We start from the raw sequence: 25,715 nt of genomic DNA, 5'->3' as shown, positions 1-25,715 counted from the left end.
TTCTGAAAAAAACAGCATCCGATCAGCGCTCGCAGTCACCCTGTCAGAACACAATCGCTCAGCTGGGAAATCGTACATCACATAATATACAGCAAGCTCCTCAGTTTATTTTTATTTTATTTCGTTCAGCTCACTCGTTTGAACGGGAGAAAAAAACTACCTGGGTGTGTGTGTGTGTACCGGGCTTAAGCTGGAATTTTTTTCTTTTATTGTGATGGGCTGCTTCCAAGCAACAGGAGGATGCAGGAGGTAGTTGAACTTGCACAAGATAAGTCAAGGTATTCAAATAAAGTCGGTTGTCTATTTCTCTGGACTTAAAGCATTTGTAAGCCCAAAAAAAGATCCTGTTCCTTTAAAGCATGTTATATAGCGCATGTATTATGTAAAATACCTGGTTGATCCTGCCTGTTCCTGTGTCCCCTTGTGTGTGCTGACCACGGTAATCATGACTGCTGATCCATGATACCGTGTTCAGTTTATGTGCCTCCATCATCCCCCTGTGTTAAAAGTCTCTCCTCTCTCCCCCTCCTTCCCTGCCTGTCAGTTTCTAGTCTGTGAGCCATCTCCTGCCGCTATTGCATGTGTCTATAAAGTTATTACAATTGCTGGCAGCCCCTCTGTAATAACAATATATACTGTGCAGTGTCTTTGTTTTTATTTTTAAATCATGCCATCAGTGTAATCTCAGCCCCTCCCGCTGTAGTCCTCAGATCAGGGAAGAAGAGCAGCGGGTGGTCACGTGACCGCACACCGGCAATGTAAAAAAGGTATTTAGGCGCATGATTTAAAAAAACACACTGCACAGTAATTCTTATTATTACAGAGGGGCTGCCAGTAATTGTAAGCAGCCCGTAGATGAATCCGTTTTTTTTATTCAGCAACGGGTTGAACGAAAATAAAACTGACTTTTCCCCCACCTGCTCCATTAATGTTATTGTATTCTTACAGCGGGGAGTATTTTTCCCACTGCCAGAATACACTGATCAGTGTTGCAGTCTTTAGCCTGCAGTGCTGATTGAGTGGGGAACATCCGACAGGTCAGCTGTACAGAGGTCAAGCTGTGGATCAACTTCTATATTACCTCAGTGCTCATACATGGATAACATTTCGGCCAGTACCTGCTGAACCAGCTGAATTTTGATCCATGTATGGCCAGCTTTACAAATTTTTACTAATCATTTTGAAATTTTTAGTGATAGATTGTGACACACCAACAACCACAGCTTTTAAAGAGCACATGTCCTTTTTCTGATCAATTCATTATGAAATCTGTCTTTGTAAATTATGAATCAAATAATTTTTGATGGCTTTCCATTTTTCCAAGTCAAAAAGTTGAAAAGAAAACTGATATTCTGACTGCCTTCCATATTTCTTAAGGACCTAAAATTGTGATCAGTGGGAACAGTACAACTTACGTTAGAAGCACCAAGAGAGGAGAAAATGAATGCACGTTAATGTAAACACGGGTAGGGTTTACATTTGGGATTGCTGGAATTGGTCATTGCAGCTATCACAAGGCACAGAGCCACTCTGATTTGCTCTGTGCATTTTGCATGTTATCTGGACTGTAAACTCCTTGCCACTGCCATCTCCAAGTGGCTCTTTAGGTAGTTGTAATGGTGGAGGAGGCTTTCCAATTATGTGATTGGCTGTCACAGTGGTCCCACGATCGGAAGCCTGTCCTACTGACTCCCGATCTCAAACAGTGACAGCTTGGTCATTGTGCTGTGAGTGTGCTCAGTCCCACTTGGAGGTGATGAGCGCTTGCTAACAGGCTTTCAAAGGGTGCATGTGCCACCCATATGTGTTTTTTTTTTTTTTTTTTTTGTAGTGCAATTTATAAATTTTGTTCCAAATACTTAGTCCACCTCTTTGCTTTTTTTTAATATTACAGTGCTATTAAGGTGGTGAAGAAAACAAAGTATTTGTGCGTTTTTTTTATCTGCACATTTTTTTTTCCTTTGTATGTAGATAAAGCAACAGAATGGAAAACTGAATTCTATGCAAGCAGCTAAAGGTAATAGATAAATAATTTGACAATTCACATTGTTGTATTTGAACCTTCAATAATGACTATGAAATTATCAATTTTCAGATGACAAGACAAAGCAGCCAATCAACAATCCTAACACAAAAGTGTAAGAGTCATTTTTTTATTTTTATTTAACCGGCTTATTTTAATGTCTTAACACCTACCTATTGTTTTATAGAGCTGAGGAGTTATTCTGTAATCTAACAGAGGGGGCCTGGGCAGGCTGTCGGCACTACTTAAAGGGGTTGTAAAGGTAAAAGTGTTTTCACCTTAATGCATTCTATGCATTAAGGTGAAAAAGCTTCCGACTATACCGCCCCCCCGTTATACTTACCTGACCCCTCGAAAGTCCCGCGCTGGGCCCCGACATCCTCTTCGCAGCTCAGCCTGGCCATGGTTGGCTAGAACGGATGGATTGAAAGCAGTGCAGCCATTGGCCAGGGGGGGGGGGGGTGCCGAGTGATAGTCGCTTGCTTTATCACGGGAGCGCGCCCGCAAGGACTCCACACAATGCGAGGGAGCTTGCATGAATGTGTGGAGTTCTTGAGGGGAGGACCAGAGACAGCCGCCGAGGGACCCCAGAAGACGTGGATCGGGGCCATTCTGTGCAAAACGAGCTGCACAGTGGAGGTAAGTAGAACATGTTTGTTGTTTTAAAAAAAAATTAATTTTTTGTTTACAACCCCTTTAATTTCAGTTTAGTAGAAGAACTGTATTGTCAGGTCTAGCAGAAAGTTAGGAGCGAAGTGTTTTTCTGGCAGAATCAACAGATGAATTGTTCTCTATTTGCCCGTGGAGCCATTTTTTTTTTTTTTTTTTAATGCATGTTAAAATCCACATTTTAGCCCTGAAGATTACTTGACACCCCCAAAGCACATATTTTTTGATAGCGGAGACCCTGTAAAATAAAATGGTGGTGGTAGCAATTTACGTGTCACCTGATATTTATGCTATTGTTTTACCAAAGCTGTGTTTTCATAAATTACACCCGCGATTATTTTTGTGCACATACACAAAATAACACCCAATTTTTTGGCGTAAAATATAAAAGATGAGGTAGCACTGAGTAAATTCCAAATGCGTCAAGCCTTAAAATTGCGTGACGAAAAACGACAGCTAAATTTGTCCATAGGTGATGCTTTAAAAAACATTTACATCTCATCAGTTTAAACTCAACAGTGAATGATGACCCTTGAATGATTGATACGCGGTGATACGTAATGTATGTGGCACGTTCCTAATTTTCAGATGCCTGCACACCCAATGCAGATGCTTGCATTCTTGTGGGTGGCTTTTTAGATAAAAATTTTAAGGTTTACAGACTGTGCTCAATCGGCTTCTTCTCTGTCAAAAGCAACCGGAGAGTGACAGCTCTAAAACCCGAGGTGTTTACACCTGCGTGCTTCTGCGTTGATACTAACCAGGGAAGATGGCGAATATATGTTTTCTGATCTCCCACTGCTCTCTATCCTGGAGGTCTTGGGCATCCAGGGGGACAGGTAAGCCCAGGACCCATAGGGAGGGTGGGGGTGGTAGGCACTGCATAGTATGTGTAGAAGTGATCGGGGTAAACTTCCGTCTGCCAGTGAACAACCACCAGTCTTTTTACATGGTACACAGTTCTTCACTTATTTTGCAAGGAAAAGTTAGGATAGAATAATTTCCAAGCTCTTTAAAGCTTATCGCAACTTAGACCTGTGTTGTACTTGTAAGGTCAAGGCTATTTTATCTAAGAGAAATTCCCAAAACATGGCCTGTTGGGGGTACTTAAGGACAGAGTTGAGAACCACTGCTCTATTGGATTGAGATCTGGTGACTGTGGAGGCCATTGGAGTACAGTGACCTCATTATATTCAAGAAACCAGTGGTAAGATGATTTGATCTTTGTGACATGGTGACATTATCCTGCTGGAAGGAGCCATCAGAAGATGGGGACACTGTAGTCATAAAGGGATGGACATGGTCAGCAACAATACTCAGGTAGCCCATGGCATTTAAACGATGCTTAATTGGTATTAAGGGGCCCAAAGTGTGCCAATAAAATATCTCCCACACCATTACACCCCCATTACCAGCTTGAACCCTTGATACCAGGCAGGATGGATTCATACTTTCATGTTTACACCAAATTCTGACCCTACCATCTGAATGTCGCAGCTGAAATCAAGATCATCAGGCCAGTTTTTCCATTCTTTTATTGTCCAATTTTGGTGATCCTGTGCGAATTGTAGCCTCAGTTTCCTGTCCTTAGCTGACAGGAGTGGCACCCGGTGTGACCTTCTGCTGCTCTAGCCCATCTGCTTCAAGGTTTGATGTGTTGTGCATTCAGAGATGATATTCTAGATACCTTGGTTGTAACGAGTGATTATTTGAGTTACTGTTGCCTTTCTCTCATCTCAAACCAGTCTGCCCATTCTCTGACATCAACAAGGCATTTTGTCCAAACAACTGCCACTCACTGGATATTTTAAATTTTTTGGGCCATTCTCTGTAAAACACTAGAGATAGTTGTGTGTTAAAATCCCAGTAGATGAGCAGTTTTTTAAATACTCTGACCAGCCCGTCTGGCACCAACAACAACCATGACACATTCAAAGTCACTTAAATCCCTTCTGATGCTCGGTTTAAACTTAAGCACGTCGTCTTCACCACGTCTAGATGCCTAATGTATGCAATTGCTGCCATGTGATTGGCTGATTAGCAATTTGTGTTACCAAGCAATCGAACACGTGCACCTAATAAAGTGGCCAGTAAATGTGTATAGGTTTACAAAAAAAACTATACACTGCTCTACAAACTGTTCTTTAAATGTGTCCTTTCTTTATACTCCTTTTCACTTCTAAAGAAGACAATAACTAGAATGTCAGTGTGTCTTATGATCTGTTCTATTATAAAGGCATTTTTTTTTGTTTTCCCAGTGCTCCAGGAAAGATAGAGCCTACAGATGGGCAGTCACTGAGCCATACTCCAAGCACGACTTTTACATGTAATCTGTGCAAATATGAAACCCCAGATGAGGATGAAATTCAGAAACACTTTAGTTCCAAACAGCATTTGGAGGTCATTAGGCACCTCTACATCTTCCTGCCAAAACAGACAGTGGACTTTTTACAGGTAAGAAACTAGCTCTGCCCCAGCATACCGCTGACTGACTATTACAGTGTGATAGTGGACGTTGTGTGTTTTATTTTTTTAATCAGATCATTTTTATTGAGTTGTCAGGTTTTTACACGAACAAAACAACAAACTTCTTCCCCACAAGATCTGTGTTCATAGAAATTGACAGTACAGTCATAGGGTTAGCTTTCACATTGATGGGAGTAACATGAGAAATGATACATTAATCATCATGACCTTACAGACCTTTTAATAACACAAGCTAATAAGACCGTGCCCTGGCGATATCAATAAAACATCAGATATGTTAAGCCTTCCTTAAAGTGGAGGTTCACCCGGAAATGTTAATTTTTAACCTTAGATTCATACTCATTTTGTCTAGGGGAATCGGCTAGTTTTTTTTAAATCGAAGCTGTACTTACCGTTGTAGAGAGCGATCTTCTCCGCCGCTTCCGGGTATGGGCTGCGGGACTGGGCGTTCCTATTTTGATTAACGGGCTTCCGACGGTCGCATCCATCGCGTCACGATTTTCCGAAAAGTAGCCGAACGTCGGTGCGCAGGCGCCGTATAGAGCCGCACCGACGTTCGGGTTCTTTCGGCTACTCGTGACGCTATGGATGCGACCGTCGGAAGCCTGTCGGAAGACTGTCAATCAAAATAGGAACGCCCAGTCCCGAAGACCATACCCGGAAGCGGGGGAGAAGATCGCTCTCTAAAACGGTAAGTACAGCTTTGATTTTAAAAAAACTAGCCGATTCCCCTAGACAAAATGAGCATCAATCTAAGGTTAAACATTTTTTTTAGGGTGAACTCCCGCTTTAAATCTCGTGAGGTTATTATGTGTAGTGCCAGTGGAGTCGGTTCTAGAGACACTTAAAGGGGTTGTAAAGGTACAATTTCTTTTTTTTTTTTCCTAAATAGCTTCCTTTACCTTAGTGCAGTCCTCCTTCACCTCATCCTTCCATTTTGCTTTTAAATGTCTTTATTTCTTCTGAGAAATCCTCACTTCCTGTTCTTCTGTCTGTAACTCCACACAGTAATGCAAGGCTTTCTCCCTGGTGTGGAGTGTTGTGCTCGCCCCCTCCCTTGGACTACAAGAGAGTCACTGAAAAGAATTGTGGTTATGATTGATTTTTGAAGTCACTTAAGTTATGTGTTTTTCTGATGAGCAGATATTAAGTTACTGCTGTTTAGGGATGAGCTTCGAGTTCGAGTCGAACTCATGTTAGACTCGAACATTGCCTGTTCGGCGAACAACGAACAATTAGTGGTGTTCGCGGCAAATTCGAAAAGCAGCGGAACACCCTGTTAAAGTCTATGGGAGAAATCTAAAGTGCTAATTTTAAAGGCTAATATGCCATTTATTGTCCTAAAAAGTGTTTGGGGACCTGGGTCCTGTCCCAGGGGACATGTATCAATGCAAAAAAAGTTTTAAAAACTAATGTTTTTTCGAGAGCAGTGAATTTAATAATTCTAAAAGTGAAACAATAAAAGTGAAATATTACTTTAAATTTCGTATCTGGGGCAGTGTAAAGTTAGAATGTGAAATATCGCATGTTTCCCGTACATAGAACTGTCCCTGCACAAAGTGTCATTTCTGAAAAGAAACAAAGTCTTTTAAAACCGGACTTGCGGCTATAATGAATTGTCGACTCCAGCAATTCAGAGAGAATTCATTATTAAAAAAATAAATAAAAATAGCGTGGGGGGTCCCCCCAAATTCCATTACCAGGCCCTTCAGGTCTGGAATGGATATTAAGGGGAACCCCGCCGTCATTTTAAAAAAAAATGACTGGTTCCCCCCAAATATCCATTCCAGACCATTCAGGTCTGGTGTGGATTTTAAGGGGAACTCCACCCCAAATTTAAAAAAAATGGCGTGGAGTTCCCCCAAAAATTCACACCATGCCCCTTTATCCGTGCATGTTTACCTGGCCGGCCGCAGAAAAGAGGGGGGGACAGAGTGCGGCCCCCCCTTTCCTGAACCGTACCAGGCCACATGCCCTCAACATGGGGAGGATGTGGACAAGGGCCTCATCCCCACAACCCTTGCCCGGTGGTTGTGGGGGTCTGCGGGCGGGGGGCTTATCAGAATCTTATCAGATCCTGGCTCCCCCTATGTGAATTGGTAATGGGGTACCTTGTACCCCTACCATTTCACAAAGGAAGTGTAAATAGTTGGAAAAAACACACACACACACACCGTAGAAAAAAAGTCCTTTATTAATAAAAAAAAAAATCCAGCGGTGGTACTCTACTCGGTCCCAGCTCCCTGCTCCAACGTTGTCTGTATCCAGCGACGGTTGATCTCCGGTCCAGCGATGAGAAGATCCATCCATCCAGAGCGCAGCCACGCCGACCTCCTCTCTCCGCTGGACACAGCCCAGCGAATGACGCGCTGAAGCTGTGACATTTCTTATATGGGGAGGCGGGGCCACCCGTCACGTGACCCCGCCCCCTCTGACGCACCCTCTGCTACGTCACTGGGGAAGCCCAGTCTTCCCCCTTGCTGGGCTTCCCCAGTGACGTGAGTTCCCCTTAAAATCCACACCAGACCTTTTTTTTTAAATTGACGGCGGGGTTCCCCTTAATATCCATTCCAGAAGGGCCTGGTAATGGAATTGGGGGGACCCCCACGCTATTTTTTTTTTTTTTATGAATGAATTCGCTCTGAATTGCCAGAGCCGACAATTCATTATAGCCGCAAGTCTGGTTTTAAAAGCCTTTTTTTCCTTTCAGAAATGACACTTTGTGCAGAGACAGTTCTAAGTACGGGAAACATGCGCTATTTCACATGCTGACTTTACACCCCCGCCTATGTACGAAATTTAAAGGAATATTTCACTTTTAGCATTATTAAATTCACTGCTCCCGAAAAAACAGCCGTTTTTTAAAACTTTTTTTTTTGCATTGATACATGTCCCCTGGTGCAGGACCCAGGTCCCCAAACACTTTTTAGGACAATAACTTGCATATTAGCCTTTAAAATTAGCACTTTCAAATGTTCGAGTCCCATAGACTTTAACGGGGTTCTAAAGTTCACACGAACATTTGGTGTATTCGCAAGTTCTGGTGCGAACCGAACAGGGGGGTGTTCGGCTCATCCCTACTGCTGTTATATGGCTAAATGACGTTCAATATATTTTATATCTGTGGTCAAAGTGTGTGTTAATAAAGTCTTTTTCTCATTCCTAGAGATATCTTCATTTTGAGAGAAAGAGAGTGTTCCAAGAGAGGACAAGGCAGAATCTACAAGCTAAGAGAGACTTCTTTGAAGGTAAAGCATTACAACGTAAAAAGCGGTTGTAAACGCAGCTTGGTCATTTTTACCTACAGGTAAGCCTATAATTGGGCTCACTTGTAGATAAAATTAATATCTCCTAAACTTGCACCGCTTAGGAGATATTCACCCTGCATGTAGCCGCTGACGGCAGTGGTGCATGCTCTCTATAGGTTCGGCATACCTTGCCGGAACTTCAGAGCTTTGTCCCGAAACTGAGGGCTCCCACGCGCCAATCACAGCGCCAGAGCTCACAAGCCCGGAAGAAAGACGGGGACACATGTCAGCCCTCTCATCTGTGACTTTACAGCGCTGGAGGGCTTCATTCCAAGGGTAGTATTTCAATAATGTGCTATTATGCGATGTGCCATTGCTTTGCAGGTTTTTTTTTTTATTTTTTATTAATTATTTTTTAAACATCTGCCGTTTACAACCGCTTTAATGAATGCTGTTTGTTTTTGTTTTATTAATTATTTCAATATACATATACAACACATCTTTTTTAAACTCTCGCAGGAGCTTCTACATATCTCTTTAATCTATTCTACAGTGTACAATTTTGATAAGAGTCTCATTCTACCCAATTAAAAATCACATACCATGGTGTGGTTTGTATACCCCTTCGCTCTCATCTAAAATCGCTTCATATTAGGCTCCCTAGACTTCCCCTACATTTATTTCTATGTTCCTTGCTTTGTTTTTATTGCTTTATGTTTAAAGGGACACTAAAGCTTCCCGTTTAAAAAAAATAAAATAACAAACATAAAATATAAAACATGTTATACTTGCTCGTTTTGCACACAGTGGCCCCGATCCTGATCTTCTGGGGTCCCTCGGAGGCTGTCTCGGCACGCTCCCTTGATACACCCGGCGGCCATAGCCGCGGACTGTGTCACACGGCCCCGCCCCCCGGACACGCTTCGTCATTGCATGTGATTGACAGCAGCGCAAGCCAATGGCTGCGCTGCTATCAATCTAGCCAATCGACAGCCAGAATTCGAGGACAAGAGGATGCCGGGGGACGCGCACAGCAGATTTGGGGCTCATGTAAATAAAACATGGGGGCTGGGGGGCCGTCATAGTCAGTTTTCATATTTTCCCAAGTCGTCTTCCAGGACTGCCCTTGAGAGATGGAGCTCCTCCCTGGACAGGAAACGCATCACCTCCAGCTCTTTAAAAGGCGGTCCCTCAGGCACCTGGTCAGTTTTTTGTTTCCTCAGATGGAGGAGACATGTTACCTGAGGAACCGTCTTTTAAAAAGGGGAGATGGATCCAGGAGAGTATCCATTACAAGGGCTGGAGGAAGACACAGCAAAGCCTTTCTTTCCCCTCACCTTAAAAGCTCTCTGTGCGGCCACGGGTTCCCTCCGCTTGTGCATTGAGTTCCCTGTTCCCTCTTCTCTCCGGAGCCTGGCGAGGGAGTGGGCAGTGATGGCTAGCATGGCGGCGGTGGTGGCAGCAGGAGAGCACACTCTCCTTGCAGTAGGCGCCGTGACCCGGAAGTCGCCGAGCGTAACCTCCGGCCAGGATGCGCATCATCACTGTGCACCGAAAACACTGGTTCCGGTTTTCGGCGCAGAGAACGAGTGAAGGCCAAGTCTGCATTCTTAAGGCGACAAGCATGGGCTGTACATCGCCTGCAATACCGGAGCAACGTGGAGGTATCCCACGCTCCAGGGAGTCTTAACGCCTATGCATCTTTTACCGAGAGTCCTCTCCAAGTTGAGGACAGAAAAGACTTCTCTTATCCTAATAGCCCCTATTTGGCCAAAAAGGGTGTGATTTTCACTTCTGCTATCATTAGTAGATCGATCACCTTGGATGTTAGCGTACAGTCAGGACCTGCTATCCCAAGGTCCAGTACGGCACCCCAATCCAGCCATGCTAAAACTTGTGGCCTGGTATCTGAAGTAGACGTCCTGAAATCCAAGGGTCTATTGGACAGAGTGATTGAAACTTTGTTACAAAGTCGCAAATACCAGAGCAATTTACCTGAAAAACTGGAAGAAATTTAACCTCTGGCTAACAGAAAATGGCGAGAGAATGCGATTCTCCAACAAAATTGGAGTTTCTACAAGAAGGCATTGACAAAAAGTTATCTTTCAGCACGATTAAAGTACAAATTGCTGCCCTATCAGTCTATGTACAGCGCTCCTTACAGCAGGACCTGCTTATTAATAGGTTTTGCAAAGCAGTTGCTAAGCAACGCCTGTCCCCATGCCATAAAGTTCCGACATGGGGACCTGTTTATTATGTTAAAAGCAGTCATTAGGGATCCCTTTGAGCCAATATTAGAGGCATCCTTAAGACTGATTACCTTAAAAACAGTCTTCCTAGTCGCTATGACTTTTGCCCGCAGAGTCAGCGAACTCCAAGCTCTGTCAATCAGAGAGCCATATATGCAAATATTGGAGGATAGAATTATTTTAAAGACTGACCAATCATTTATTCCTAAAGTTGCTTCTTCCTTTCACAAGAGTCAGAACATCATACTACCTTCCTTCTGCAATAAACCTGCAAATAGCAAAGAGGAACAACTACACCAGCTAGATGTCAGAAGATGCCTCCTAGCCTATCTGGAAGCGACTAAAAACTTTAGAACATCGGAGGCCCTGTTTGTTCTTTTTTTCAGGAAATCGGAAGGGAAAGCAGGCTTCCAAAGGAACAATAGCCAGGTGGATTAAGATGGTCATCATAGAAGGGTACAAAACTCTGCACTTGGACCCTCCACAAGGCTTGAAGGCACACTCTACAAGGGCGTTGGCCACGTCCTGGGCAGAAAGAGCCGGTGCTACCCCGGAGCAGATATGCAAGGCCGCCACATAGTCAAGCATGTCCACGTTCATTCGACACTATCGATTGGACGTCTTAAGTGATCAAGATCAAGCATTTGGGAGGAAAGTCCTCCAAGCAGTGGTCCCACCCTAACTGGTGAGTGCTTGCTCATCCTCTCAAGGACTGTCCTGGAAGACGACTTGGGAAAATCAGAGTTAGACTTACCGGTAACTCTGTTTCCAGGAGTCTTCCAGGACAGCACGTTCCCACCCTATTTTTTGAGTATGTATATGTACATAGATAAAATAAACTGTATGTACGGTTTTAACTGTATTTCAGCTCCGTCCTTCGGTTCTTGGATAAAACTGACCAGGTGCCTGAGGGACCGCCTTTCAAAGAACTGGAGGTGATGTGTTTCCTGTCCAGGGAGGAGCTCCATCTCTCAAGGGCTGTCCTGGAAACGGAGTTACCGGTAAGTCTAACTCTGATTTATTAAATTTTTTACTTTATCTGTTACAATAGGTATCTTTGTACAAGGGTAAACTACTGTTTACAAAGCATTTCCAAAAAGCTAGTGAAAGTTTGTGTGCACGGACACTTAGGCTAACATGGAGGGGTGTTTAGAGGTAGTACAAAAAAAGAAACGTCAGACGCCCCTAACAGCAGCTGTAAAAACATCCTGTGCCCTTAGGGTGACGTAGTGTCCCCCTAAGATGGGAACTGAGTTACTGGCAGGATCACCAGGTGAAAATAAAGGGAACAAGTTATTAAATATTTAGGACTTGTTGTAAGCTGCAATAAATAGTTTTTGGTTTAAAGCGGTCCTCCACCCTAAAGTGGAGTCCCGCTGATCGGAACCCTCCCCCCCTCCGGTGTCACATTTGACACCTTTCAGGGGGGAGGGGGGTGCAGACACCTGTCTAAAGACAGGTATTTGCACCCACTTCCGGCCACACGCTACGGGCGAAAGACGGGCATTCCGTCACATCCCGTCTGTCGCCCGTTGTGTGCTGGGAACACTCGGCTCCCAGCACACAGCGTGTGAGCCAATCGGCGGGCGCAGCGCGACTCGCGCATGCGCCGTAGGGAACCGGGCAGTGAAGCCGCAGCGCTTCACTTCCTGGTTCCCTCACCGTGGATGGAGGGGGGAGCAGCAGGGTGACGAGCGATCGGCTCATCCTCTGCTGCGATCACCGCTGGACTCCAGGACAGGTAAGTGTCCTTATATTAAAAGTCAGCAGCTGCAGTATTTGTAGCTGCTAGCTTTTAATATATTGTTTTAGTGGCACATCCGCTTTAAATACACTTTATGGGATTTTGTAGGTACATTTTACTAAATAATAGTCTCTTTATTTTCAAATATGAGCTCAAAATATTGAAAGACTTTTAGACATTCTGAGTATTGCGATTATTTGTTTTTCCAGGCATTGGGCAGGAACATTTTTTCCACAGAGTTGAACTAGCTCACTGTTTGGCATGCGATACCTTTATCCCTGATGTCCCAGAACTTCTAATCGAACATACAAAGTCAGAGAGTCATACGCAAAAATGCAAGGTGAGAACAGTTCTGTTCATTAAAAAGAATCTTCTGTTCTACAATATTATACATATACATGCATATTCTGAACATGCAAGTTATTCTAATATCATTGTTATCCCTCTTTTGTCAATGAAATGTTAAATCTTCCTGTTTTCAAAGATAACAGTTTGTGATCTTTATATGACTTTTACAGACGTCTTCCAAGGAAATCAAAAACAATTGCCTGGCGATGGCAAAGACAATGCTACAAGATGAAGATATCTTGAGACTGCTCAGAGTGTACAGTAGGGTGAGGAGGACCTCTTCTGAATGATTATTGTCTGCTAAAAACATGTAGTAGATTGGGGCACACAATGATCTGTCTGTTGGTTCGGCAAGACGGGCTTCTGTCAAACAAACAAACATGCTGGAAAACCAGCATCTGATCAGCGCTGTCAGCCAATGGCTGCGAGCGCTGATCACTGTGTTCTGGGTGGGGGGTGCGGCGCGCAGACCTGTCGGAACACAATAGCTTAGCGAGGGGATCACAAACATCAAATGGGTTGAACAAAAAAAAAGTTCCCATGTGTACCCAGCATACAACTAATGCAGCCATCTCACATCTAAGAATTGGTAATCTGCAGTATAATACATTTTTGCTTTTGGGTTTATTGCTGCTTCAAGTAAATTCGGTCTGCCCATTACTAAAGAGAAGAAGCTTACACCAATCTCTCATTTTTTATATGTGTAGAAAAGTTAAAGGAAATGTATTTAGCAACAAACCACAAGATATGAACACCTGAGTACTTAAATACTGGAATATGAGTCAGAGTCTGGCAGTGGCGACAACATGAGGTTGACTGGCAAAAGAGTGGATCTCTTCCAATTAATAAGACCAGAGCACCAAGCAAATTGCTCTTAACAAAACCATAGCATTAAAGCGGAGTTCCACCCTCAAAAAAGTACACTTACCTGTCCATCGGCTTGGGTGCAGGCATTGTAACTAAGGGAATCCAGCAGTGGAGCCTTTAGGCTTCACAGCTGGTTTCCTACTTCCTACCGAATCACACAGCGTTTTCTGAATGGCCCCGTCATCTTCTGGGGCACACGCAGGTCTCAGAAGGCAGTGCGGAGGGAAAGGAGAAAGGGCAGAAGAGGAAATGACATACCTCTGCGAGGCTGGGGCGGAAGTTCACCTTTTTACTGCATAAAAGGTAAGGAAAAAAAATGTATATCCAAAAACGAGGGGTGTTCTTTACCATATTTGCCGGCGTATAAGGCGACTGGGCGTATAAGACGACCCCCTAATTTTCCAGCTAAAATTTGGGTTTTGGGGTATACTCACCATATAAGACAGACCTTCCTACTGGTCTGTCTGGAAGCTGAGTGGTAGCCAGAACAACCGCTGACGGGAAAAACTTCTGATAGGAACAGGCTTTATTCAGCTTTTTTTCAAATCTCACTGTGCCCATTACATGCCTCACTGTGCCCATTACATGCCTCACTGTGCCATACCTTATTCCTGTACTGCGGGCATCCATTATTCAAAAGCCGTGCCGCCTCCTCGTGCTGTTCCGTGATATCACGGAGGTCCTCTCGTACAAAGCCAAGATGAGAAGACCTTGTGATAGGTGGAACACCGAACAGAGGCTCTGCTGGGAAACCAAGTGTTCAGCCTATCACGGGACAGCACAAGGAGGAGGCGCGGCTTTTGAATAATGGATCCCCGAGACAGGTACCGGCGTATAAGACGACCCCCGGGTTTTGAGGGAAGTTTTTAAGCCCAAAAGAACGTCTTCTACCCCGGAAAATACGGTAGTTTAAGACCAAGTAGTAAAGTTGTGTGAAACTCCACTTTAAGGAGAGATAGATGTCTGCTATAAACAGCAATGTGTCATCGGCAAATATGCACAAACTTTCCTCTAGCCCCACCTGCAAAAAACTGAAATCAGGGTTGTCAATGGCCAGGAAAAAGAATGAGCATGAGACTCATTGACCCTGACACATACCAAAGGTTATATAAAACTATGCTGCGCTAGCAATATATCGAAATTGGCATACAAAATACCAAAAAGTGCCACCAATCTAAAAAACAATAATAATGTGATCTGGTATAAGCCACATGTTGTGCTTCACAAAATTATACTATACTTGTACAGTGAAATAAGACTTATACATCAGTATTCTAAACCTATAAATTTAATGAACCACAATTCTAATAAATGTGCAAATAGCAAAAAGTTCCCAAAGAAATTCCTCAAAAGTCCAGCGTTTTTAAAGCAGTCCAAATGCCATAGAAAATTCTGCACTTAAGGGAAAGATCCTGTGCTAATATCAGATGGTCAGAAACGCCCCTTATGATTCACATAGATGAGAACACTGAAGGCTTAACAGCGTGTGACTCTTAATATGGGAAAGATATTGAAGGTCCTTGTGTGTGTATATAAGGGGATCGCCGCACATCGGACATTGGATCTCTCCAAACTTCTTACAGGTCCCAGCTTGTACTGTATAAGCAGGCAAGAGAGAGAAAATAGAGCACCATGCTCCCATAGTGTAGGGTTGAGACCAACCATTTACCACTGATGGCTTCTTTACAATGACCAGCTTTTATTTATGTAAACCCTTTTTCCCAAAAGGAAAAAAATGTTTGCTGTAACTGCTTATAAAGTGTTAGCTAGAATTCAGCCTTAGTTTGTTAGTGTATCTAAATCTGCTAGCGCATCTAACACTCCCTTCCCTCTATATTAACAATGTTGCTGTTCAAAGGTGCCCCTGTTGACTCTAATACAGGAGGTGTGTTACTAGCCAGATCACCAGGTTAAAACCAAAGGAAAAAGTCTTAAAAAAAAAAAACGAAAACAAACAAAAAAAAAGATACGCAGCCACCACATTTAATAATTGGTAATTATTGGTACATTTTTGCTTTTGGATTTAACCACTTAAGCCCCGGACCATTTTGCAGCTAAATGCCCAGGCCAGGTTTTGCGATTCGGCACTGCGTCACTTTAACAGACAATTGCGCGGTCGTGCGACGTGGCTCCCAAACAAAATTGCCGTCCTTTTTTCCCCACAAATAGAGCTTTCTTTTGGTGGTATTTGATCACCTCTGCGGTTTTTATTTTTTGCGCTATAAACAAAAATAAAGCGACAATTTTGAAAGAAATGCAATACTTTTTGCTATAATAAATATCCCCCAAAAACATATATAAATTTTTTTTTTTTCCTCAGTTTAGGCCGATATGTATTCTTCTACCTATTTTTGGTTAAAAAAATCACAATAAGCGTTTATCGATTGGTTTGCGCAAAATTTATAGCATTTACAAAATAGGGGATAGTTTTATTGCATTTTTATTAATTTTTATTTTTTAACTACTATTGGCGGCGATCAGCGATTTTTTCTGTGACTGCGACGTTATGGCGGACACTTCGGACAATTTTGACACATTTTTGGGACCATTGTCATTTTCACAGCAAAAAATGCATTTAAATTGCATTCTTTATTGTGAAAATGACAGTTGCAGTTTGGGAGTTAACCACAGGGGGCGCTGTAGGAGTTAGGGTTCACCTAGTGTGTGTTTACAACTGTAGGGGGGTGTGGCTGTAGGACTGACATCATCGATCGAGTCTCCCTTATAAAAAGGATTATTTGATAGATACGCCGCCACAGTGAAGCACGGGGAAGCTGTGTTTTACATACGGCTCTCCCCGTTCTTCAGCTCCGGGGAGCGATCGCGACGGAGCGGCTATAAACGAATAGCCGCGCTGTCATCCCGGATCGCTCCCCGAGGGAATCCACCCGCCGCACGCAGCGGAGGGGGTCCCGATCGGACCCCCCACCCGCTAGAAGGCAAGGACGTATATATACGCTCATCTGCCTGTCCGTGCCATTTTGCGGACGTAAATAGTCGTGCGGCGGGCATTAAGGGGTTAATACCACTTTCTAAATGCATTTATACTTGAATGGTCATAGCATGCTGGTGTACCAGCTCAGGCCTCAGTTTGGTGAATAGAAGCAATCGGGGACCAAAAAATACAGTTGCTCATCCAGGATTTATTTTAGGCCACAGGCTGCTCAGACATTAATTGATTTCCCACTTTAGGCATAATCCACTTTACTTGCTTGTAAGCTTCTCATTCCAATGGGTACTTTAGAACTACAGTATATGATAAACTAGTAACTATAGATGATGGATCTCCAGTTTTAGTGCAGTCATTGTTACATACAGTGTGTCTTAAACCGGCCATAGACTGTTAAAATCTTGGCCCGTTCAGCAGGGATCGGCTGAGATTTAAACCATATATGGGCAGGCTGAATGTGCCCAAGTTGATTGATTAACTTGGGTACAACCAGCTTTCTGGATTTTACATGTGATTATTGCTAACGGCCGTTATAGCTGCTAGCAGTAGTCACTGTGTTCTCCCAGCAGGGACGCCCCCCACCGGGAGAACACAATGGCTTCACGAGAGGGATTCCCCTGTCAACACTGACTGTCCCGCGGTTGCAGGAAAGAAAGTCACTCCATTAATGGGCGGCCTTACATTTCGGACATTTTTATAGCTTGAATTATACTGTCTCTTTATAGCATTCCTATGTATGTTTTTTCTTCTTGGTCTCCAGGGAAGGAATCCCTTTGAGGGCAACGGGCAAGCCACAGAGCACATAGCAAGCAATCATGAAGTCCTAGTTGCTGAGGAGGATGACGACTATGTGTCCCCTGTTGAAGATGTAGGTGATGCTGACGTCGATACAAATATAGACTTTACTCAGAATAAGGAAGATTCTTCCTTGAACTCTTTACCTCTCAGTCATTCAGAAGTGATGGAAAGCAACAACTCAAACAATGAGAAAGTTTTAAGAATTTCTGATATTGATGGGACAGATGATATTGATGAGGATGAGGAGGAGGCTGCTGAAGCTCCATGATCCTGAGCTTAACCCCAAATCACATTCATCTTTGAATAAGCCCTTCTTATCCTTGAATGTGAAATAGATGACTAGTAAACATGTGTTTTGGTTGCAAGTCACAGTGAGCATGACGTGCTCCAAATGAAAATGAAATCCCGCAAAACTTGTGACAAAAATGTGCTGGAGGAAAAGACGCAGTGAGTGTTGTTGAACAGTCCCGGAACTGAGCTGTCTATTTTCTTTTCCATACAACTCGGGGTAAAACAAAAGCAACAGCAACCTGTTGAACCTGATGACCTGCTTTTCAATACTGACCCCCCTTCCAACATATCTTATTGCAAACCGTATATGTTAGTGTCACTATACATCTCAATCATGGCAGTTAAAGACTCCTAAGTCACTCCAGTCAATCTTTTAGAACCTAACATTTAAAATAAACGGTGCAGCGCTAAATGTTCAGAGTGGTAAACTAATAAGATAACAACAAAAGATAAAATCAATATAAATGTATTATATCGTGAAACACATTAAATGTGCCAATGTGAAAGTCCATACGGGATGAACACACAATGTAAACAAGCTTCTTCCAAGAAAACACTGGATGTTGAATGATCAGTTGACTGAAGAGATCAAGGTTACTTCATACAAAAAAAAGATGAGGTACTCTTACCGTGTGAGGTGGACTCATCTGTTATATAACAGTGGGTCAGATGGGCTTGTGGTCTCAGGGACCTGAATGAATGTGGCAGGATCTCGCAAGTTGGACAAACGGTCTAGACGACTTCTATGAAGTGGATCCCAAAGGCCATTTCTTTCACTGCACAGTGAAAGAAATGGCCTTCGGGATCCACTTCATAGAAGTCGTCTAGACCAGTGGTCATCAACCCTGTCCTGCAGGGCCCACTAACAGGCCAGGTTTTATGTATTACCTTGGGGAGATGCAGACTAGAATACTGCAATCACTGAGGAGCAAATGATATCAGCTGTGATGTATTTCAGTTATCTTGCAAACCTGGCCTGTTAGTGGTCCCTGAGGACAGGGTTGATGACCACTGGTCTAGACCGTTTGTCCAACTTGCAAAATCCTGCAGCATTCATTCAGGTCCCTGAGACCATCTTCATCTTTTTTTTTTTTTGTATGAAGTAACCTTGATCTCTTCAGTCAACTGATCATTCAACATCCCAGTGTTTTCTTGGAAGAAGCTTGTTTACATTGTGTGTTCATCCCGTATGGACTTTCACATTGGCACATTTAATGTGTTTCACTATGTAATACATTGATATTGATTTTATATTTTGTTATCTTATTTGTTTACCACTCCTGAACATTTAGCGCTGCACTATTTATTTTAAATTCCTGTTTTACTTTGTTCGAGTGTGGGCAGCTTTTTGTTTTCATGTTTTGGTTTAAGCGCATTTTTTTCCCCTTTCTTTTACAAATCTTTTAGAACAGTCAGTGGGAAATTGCACAACCCTTATGATTAACGCAAAACACTGCCCTGCTACAGCTTATATTTAGGGCATGTGTATAAGCTACACTATGTGACCAAAAGTTTGTGAACACCCGACAACCATTACATGTACCCTATAGAGCTTATGTATAGCAACATTCCTCCAAATAAGTGAGTTCTGTGGTTTCCAGTGAAGGGTACTGTTAATGCTACACCATAATGGGACAACTGTATGCTTGCAGGTTTGTGCCAACACTTTTTGAGGGAGGCCCTTCTCTACTCCAGCATGACACGGGTCCGTAAATATATGATTTGAGCAGTTTGGTGTGGAGGAACAATCTGACCCTAACCCTATTGAACACTATTGGGATCAACTGGATTGCAAGCCAGGCTTTTTTTTCCTAACATCAGTACCTAGAAAGGGGCGAGTGGGGGCGAGGGACCAGTGGCTGAAGTTGGACCCAAGGCCACCGTTCAATGGTTTGGGAGGGACTATGTCGGTACTGATGAAATACATAAAACATAATGAAGTAAAAAAGTTTATTGGTATATAAAAATTGCAAAACAGATAAAAGTACACTTCAATGATTGGTCAAACGTCGACTAGTTTCGTGGGGTTGCCGCTTCGTCAGGACTGCCAATCTATGGGGTAATGCAATAAAAGTATGTAACAAACATCAGCAATATAATATACAGATAATAGAAACATTGATAAACGCTTACCAAATGAGCGGGGGGGCCGCCTGTTTTCCGCACATTATCAATTGACTCATTTGGTAAGCGTTTATCAATGTTTCTATTATCTGTATATTATATTGCTGATGTTTGTTACATACTTTTATTGCATTACCCCATAGATTGGCAGTCCTGACGAAGCGGCAACCCCGCGAAACTAGTCGACGTTTGACCAATCAATGAAGTGTACTTTTATCTGTTTTGCAATTTTTATATACCAATAAACTTTTTTACTTCATTATGTTTTATGGATTTCATCAGTACCAAGATAGTCCCTCCCAAACCATTGAACGGTGGCGTTGGGTCCAACTTCAGCCACTGGTCCCTCGCCCCCACTCACCCCTTTCTATCATAACCGGGATGAAAAGGTACTATTTTAACTAACTTAGTTTTCTATATATGAGGCCATACTCCCCTTTTTGTTAACATCAGTACCTGGTTCAGAGGCGTATCTAGTGAAAATGGCGCCTATGGCAAACACTGAAACTGCGCCCCTGTCAACTTTTGAAACCCATCTTTCAGATAATACTGTCAGTATATACAGGTATATAGTAGGACTGGTGTTGGGAAACACTGGGTTAGTGGTTGGGACTTGCCTCACTTGGTTTGAATCTGGGCCAGGAAGTTATCTGCATGTAGTTTGCATGTTCTTTTGGTGTGGGCACACTCCAAAGCCATGTTGGTAGGTGATGGTCCCCGGTCTGTATAAAGTGACAATCTACATGGGTGATCACCCCATGTCCAAAAAAATTATCCAAGATGAGTGATGGCCCAAAATACACCAAGAGCTGGACAGGACTGAATGGAAGTATACATAGATATGGGTAGGGTCCTCTGTGATTGTAGGGTCAGTGTAGAATGTGATCAACCATGTAGACTGGAAGTCTGTACACAGGGTACAATAGATATTGGTAGGGGGATACCTGCTTCTCCATGCTCTCCTTGCCCCCGCTGCCCACTATGGGTGGGGGGGATCTTTTCACAGCTGGCACCTTCCAGCATGTAGAGTCCAGAGGGTCAGGTGCTCTCCCTCGAAGCAGAAGAGGGCAAACCATGGTTAGTGCTTGGCCTCCTTCTTGCTAAGTTGCCCCCTCTTGGTGCCCTCCTTGCAGGCCAGGAGAGCCAGGTACAGAGCGTAACCCTCGTTATAGCGCACACTCTTCTGCATGTTCCCGAGCCATAAGATACTTGCTCGAGTATCACGCAACGGTGCAATTTGTGCCCGGCACCCCGCACCGTCTGTCCCCGCTGATCATTTTGGGACAGTGCTGTGCCACCAATCGCTGCACAAGTGGCCCCTGAATCTCCTGTTGCTGCGCTGTCACTCAGTCTTCAGTGCAACAGTGGTATTGCTAGCTTTCATAATTAGGGATTTAGGGGGGGGACAGGAACAAAAGTAAGGGGCCCAACTATAATATATATATATATATATATACACACACACACACACACACACACAGTGCCTTGAAAAAGTATTCATACCCCTTGAAATTTTCCACCTTATGTTACAACCAAAAATGTATTTTATATGGATTTTATGTGATAGTCCAACATAAAGTCTCAGGTGATATACAGTAGTGCCAGGTTAGGGTGGTAGTATTAGGGTGATACAGGAGTGCCTGGTTAGGTGATATACAGTAGTGCCAGGTTAGGGTGGTAGTATTATGGTGCCTGGTTAGGGGTGGGTAGAGTGCCTGGTTAGGGGTGGGGTAGTGCCAGAGTAAACACATGACAACATGACTAGATAACAGAATACTGGTCCTGTTCTCTTTCTCTGTCACCTGCATTAAAAGCACAAATCTATGACTGCTGCTGCAGAACCTCCCCCTCCCTGAAGTAAACATAAAGAAAAAACTCACATGGCTGCTGCTGGCACACTGAGGACTAATTCTGGGCTTCTTCTTCATGGAGGTGGAGTCAAAATGTGGCGGGTGGGAGGAGCTGCAACTTGGGTAAAGTATTATTGGCTGAGGAGAGGAGATGCAAATATCCCCCTCCTCCCTGTGATAGTCGGGACACTGAAATATCATCATGTAGCTGAGTCCATAGCTGAGCCCTTCTCCTCACAGTACAGAGCGATTCTCTGTGTGTCTATCCCTCCAGCAGCTGAGAGCTTACAGGAAGGGAAGGGAGACACACAGAGACAATCGCTCTATAATTGGCACGACTCTTGTTGTAATTGGGGGGGGGGGGGGGGCACAGCTGTGCATCAACTCTGTTCTTCTCATGTGCAGTAGCTTCCTCATGCTGCCCACCCGTGTACACTGCACGGCCACGGAGAGTGAGCACCCACCACCCTGCAAGGTGAACATTGGGATGTGCCGAGGGGGGAGTCACCTGACCCACACACTAACATGCTTTCAGAGACCTTCCCTGAAAGCAGAGTACTGACTGTGTGCTTTTCTGGGGGTCATCTCTGAGCCGTGTGTAGACTGCCAGCCACTCACCAGCGCCCCCTTCACATGTCGCCCATGGCACGTGCTATGCCTGCCATACCCTGGATACGCCACTGACCTGGTTGAATGGCTACAATGTCCCACGGGGACATTCCAAAGTATTCAGACAAGCCTCTACAGAGGAGTGGAAGGCTGTTATACCAACTAAAGTGGATCTGAACTCAAAAGGTTAAGATTTGCTATATTAAACAGAACATTTACAAATGTTGATTGTACAGTAGTAGTAGTCTGAAAGATTTATCTTTTGTCTTGAATTCCTCCCCTGGGCCTATAGCCTCATAGCTGTAAGTCTATAGTTTTTTTTTTAGCTAGTAGAATTTATGATGACACTAACATGCTGTTGACTGTTCTCCTTGCTAGTGGCTCTGAAAAGAAAGCATAGCCCTGCTTCTACCAGGATGGATGCCTCCTCACAGACACATTGGGGATGTTTTACTAAAACTGGAGAGTGCAAAATCTGGTGCAGCTGTGGACAGAAGCCAATCAGATTCTAACTTCAGCTTGTTAAGCTTAAAAAAAAACCTGGATTGGATTGGTTACTACGTAGAGCTGCACTAGATTTTGCACTCTCCGGTTTTAGCAAATCAACCCCACTTTGTGGAACAAGGCATAATATGTCAGCAATTGAGGAAGAAAACATTGCAGGGAGACCTCAGCTAATACTGACTAGTCATTGGCCCTCTGCCTGGCTTTTGGCACAGAACATTCAGAGTTCAGTTCCTCTTTACTGCCCATGGTTTTGGAACAGGGTGTCCAACAAGCTCATGATATGTGAGATTGTCTGGTGTTGATAAAGTTTTGACCATATAGTGTATCTTGCGTTTAAACATCTGTCCCATTGTCATATAGAAGAATAATTTATTAGGCTTACCTGAAAGTAGTAATCAGTTGCCTTGTATGTTGTGTTCACTGACGCTTGTTAAACTGTACAACACATGTGTTTTAACTGGCTGATAATGCGTTACTTGAAGTTCTGACACAGTATGTGTTTCAATGTCAGCTTCAAATAATCTGTTCATTTTTTTTTTTTTTTTAACCTTTGGGAAAGGAGTAAGTAAGGTGAAGAACATTTGTCAAATAAAATTGTGATCAGAAAATAATCTGCAGCCGAGAATTATATTTTGTTCAATAATTTTCTAAAAAGAAGCAGAGTTTGTCCTTTTTGAAGCCTTTTACCTTCAGGATATACTGACGCTTGGAGGATTGGACGGGACAAACCAAATACTTTTGGCCAGCCCAGGGTAACCTCTCCTACTACCAGTATGCCTCTGTTTTTTGCTAGTGTCCTAGGAGGATGGATGTCTTCTCGGCTCTGCTTTGTAAAAGGATGACCTACGTTTACTAGCCTCTTTTTTTTTTTTTTTTTTTCTTTCAAGACTTCCCCACATTGCTGCTAGGTGGTCCTTTTCTTCTCTTTTCTCAAACTTCTTTTTATTGAGATCTGAAAAGGGGCATTTTGGGCACACCCAGGCCCGGTGAAATATACAAACCGCAAAAAACTTGAAAACAGTAACTAGAACAACGTTTCCAAGAACTACTCACGCTCAGATACATCAAGGTAGAAGACTATTGCAAAAGGGAGTTTTTCATGCATCTTCCCCTGTTTGTTCCCCGTGAGTCCATGGGATCAGAATCTGCTTCTGTCTGTGCTTCAGGGGCCAGTTCACACTGCTGCGAATTCTATTGCAAATTTTGATCCGTTGATTACTCAAATTCGCAAGTCATTTTACTAACATAGTTTTCCATGAGTGCTGTTCACATCAATGCGTTGCGAATCTAAGCTGCGTTTAAAAAAGGGTCTGTGCGAGTTTGATCCATGTGCGATGCAAATTCAGTTCTATAGACTGGCATACCCTAAAATCTCGGCCGCAAATCGCACGATTTTGAAGTCCCAGTAGTGTGAACCGGCCCCTAGAAACCGATAATTGAACCCATTTGAGGCCTTCCTCTCTACTCCCATCATCTTTGTTGTTCTGCAAGGCGAGTGTCTGAACTGGCAGCTTATCCAGTAAGGAACCTATTCTGATTTTTCAAAGCAACAAGATGGTGTTGAGAGCAGCTTAGAACTTCCTATCTGTCTCGATTTTGTTTCTGCCCTTCACCTCAATCAGGATTTGATTCTTCTGTCTTCCTGTCCAGTTTACCCAAAAGAAAATCTTCCTCCATTATCTGGATGTGGTTCTAGCTGTGGGAGTATCTCAAAGCTACTGGTTCTCTGTTTGTCATCCCTGATGGTCCTTGTAAGGGTGCACTGGTTTCTGGATCCATCATCTCTAGGTGGTTTAGACATACCATATCTTTATGGTTTCAAGGATCAGGTTGCACCACTTCCTGTCAAGGTTTACTCTACTAGATCTACTAGTACTTCTTGGGCTTTTCAACATCAAGTAACGGTTAACACAGATTTGCAAGGCTGTTATCTGGTCTTTTATTCACACATTCTTCAATTTCAAGGTGGATGTTGCAAGCTCATCTGATCCCAACCTCGGGGGTTAAAGTGGTTGTTAACTTCAGACACCAATATGAACAAACATATCCCTCTTTAGTCTGTGCTCTTGAGAAAAGTACAAAGTGTTATTTCTGTCTGCTGCTTCACTCCTCTATCAGCATGAGTGACTACAGATTATACAAAACAATATGCCTGGGGGGGATTCCGACATCTCTACTTTTAGTGTGGGCTGCAGGGGCTCAACCCTTCGGCAGACGCATACAACTATCATACCTGGCACTTCTGCTGCGGCACCATGTTATATGCCATTTGTATCCCTGTGTTTCAGGCAACTACCCCCGCACCATGGGCATGTTTACCCATAAGTTTTACTCAAGTACCGTCTTAGTTTTTTTTTTTTAGCTAATGGGACATATCTGTGTGCTGTTTTATGCCCTGATTCACTGTATGAGAAAGCTCAGGTGCAGGCTGCGGGTTTCTCTCCCTAGCTTCAGCGTTCACATAATGCCAGGGGAGGCATTCATTACTGTGTGGGTGAATGTGGTCACTATTTTACTGTTTTATTGTTTTCCTGCCTGCCAGGGTTAGTCCTGGGCCAGAGGGTGGCTTGTCCTGCTGGAGCTGCATGGGCGTACTAAGAGCGCACTGCTAGAAAGGTGCACTGGGGCACACAACTGCACTTTCTTCCTGCGACCTTAGGATTAATGGGTAGCATTCCTGTGGCTGACATTTTGACTGAGCATTTGCCATGCCTTTTTCCTGCCACTCCTTGAGTGCACATTGTGGCAGAACTGTAGGGGCAGCTTCTCCCCTTCACTGCAGTAACAGGATCTGGTGCAGGAAAATACACTGCCTTCACAATCTGCGTTTGGGGTGCTGTTAACAATTAGGGATGAGCCCCCCCCCCCCCCCCCCGGTTCGCAGCAAAACATGCGAACAGGCAAAAAAATGTGTTCAAACACCATTAGTCGATGGGACATGAACGTGAAAA

The 25,715-nt window shown here is 43.6% G+C and overlaps 1 protein-coding gene across 1 annotated transcript in view; it reads left to right on the top strand.

Moving 5' to 3' along the window:
• Window positions 1-18,114, top strand: part of LOC120933202 (A-kinase anchor protein 8-like) — a 50,245-nt gene extending 32,131 nt beyond the window's left edge. The window contains exons 8-14 of the mRNA XM_040346274.1: window positions 1,972-2,017; window positions 2,096-2,138; window positions 4,951-5,146; window positions 8,346-8,427; window positions 12,630-12,760; window positions 12,939-13,034; window positions 17,346-18,114. Coding sequence (XP_040202208.1) covers window positions 1,972-2,017; window positions 2,096-2,138; window positions 4,951-5,146; window positions 8,346-8,427; window positions 12,630-12,760; window positions 12,939-13,034; window positions 17,346-17,651 — 900 coding nt within the window. The 3' untranslated portion in view covers window positions 17,652-18,114. The remainder of the gene's footprint in view (window positions 1-1,971; window positions 2,018-2,095; window positions 2,139-4,950; window positions 5,147-8,345; window positions 8,428-12,629; window positions 12,761-12,938; window positions 13,035-17,345) is intronic.
• The last annotated feature ends 7,601 nt before the right edge of the window (window positions 18,115-25,715 follow it).

The sequence above is a fragment of the Rana temporaria genome, chromosome 3 (genome assembly GCF_905171775.1).
Source record: "Rana temporaria chromosome 3, aRanTem1.1, whole genome shotgun sequence".
NCBI lineage: Eukaryota > Metazoa > Chordata > Amphibia > Anura > Ranidae > Rana > Rana temporaria.
Note: the sequence above shows the minus strand (reverse complement) of the source record. Positions and strands in the feature narration are given on the sequence as shown.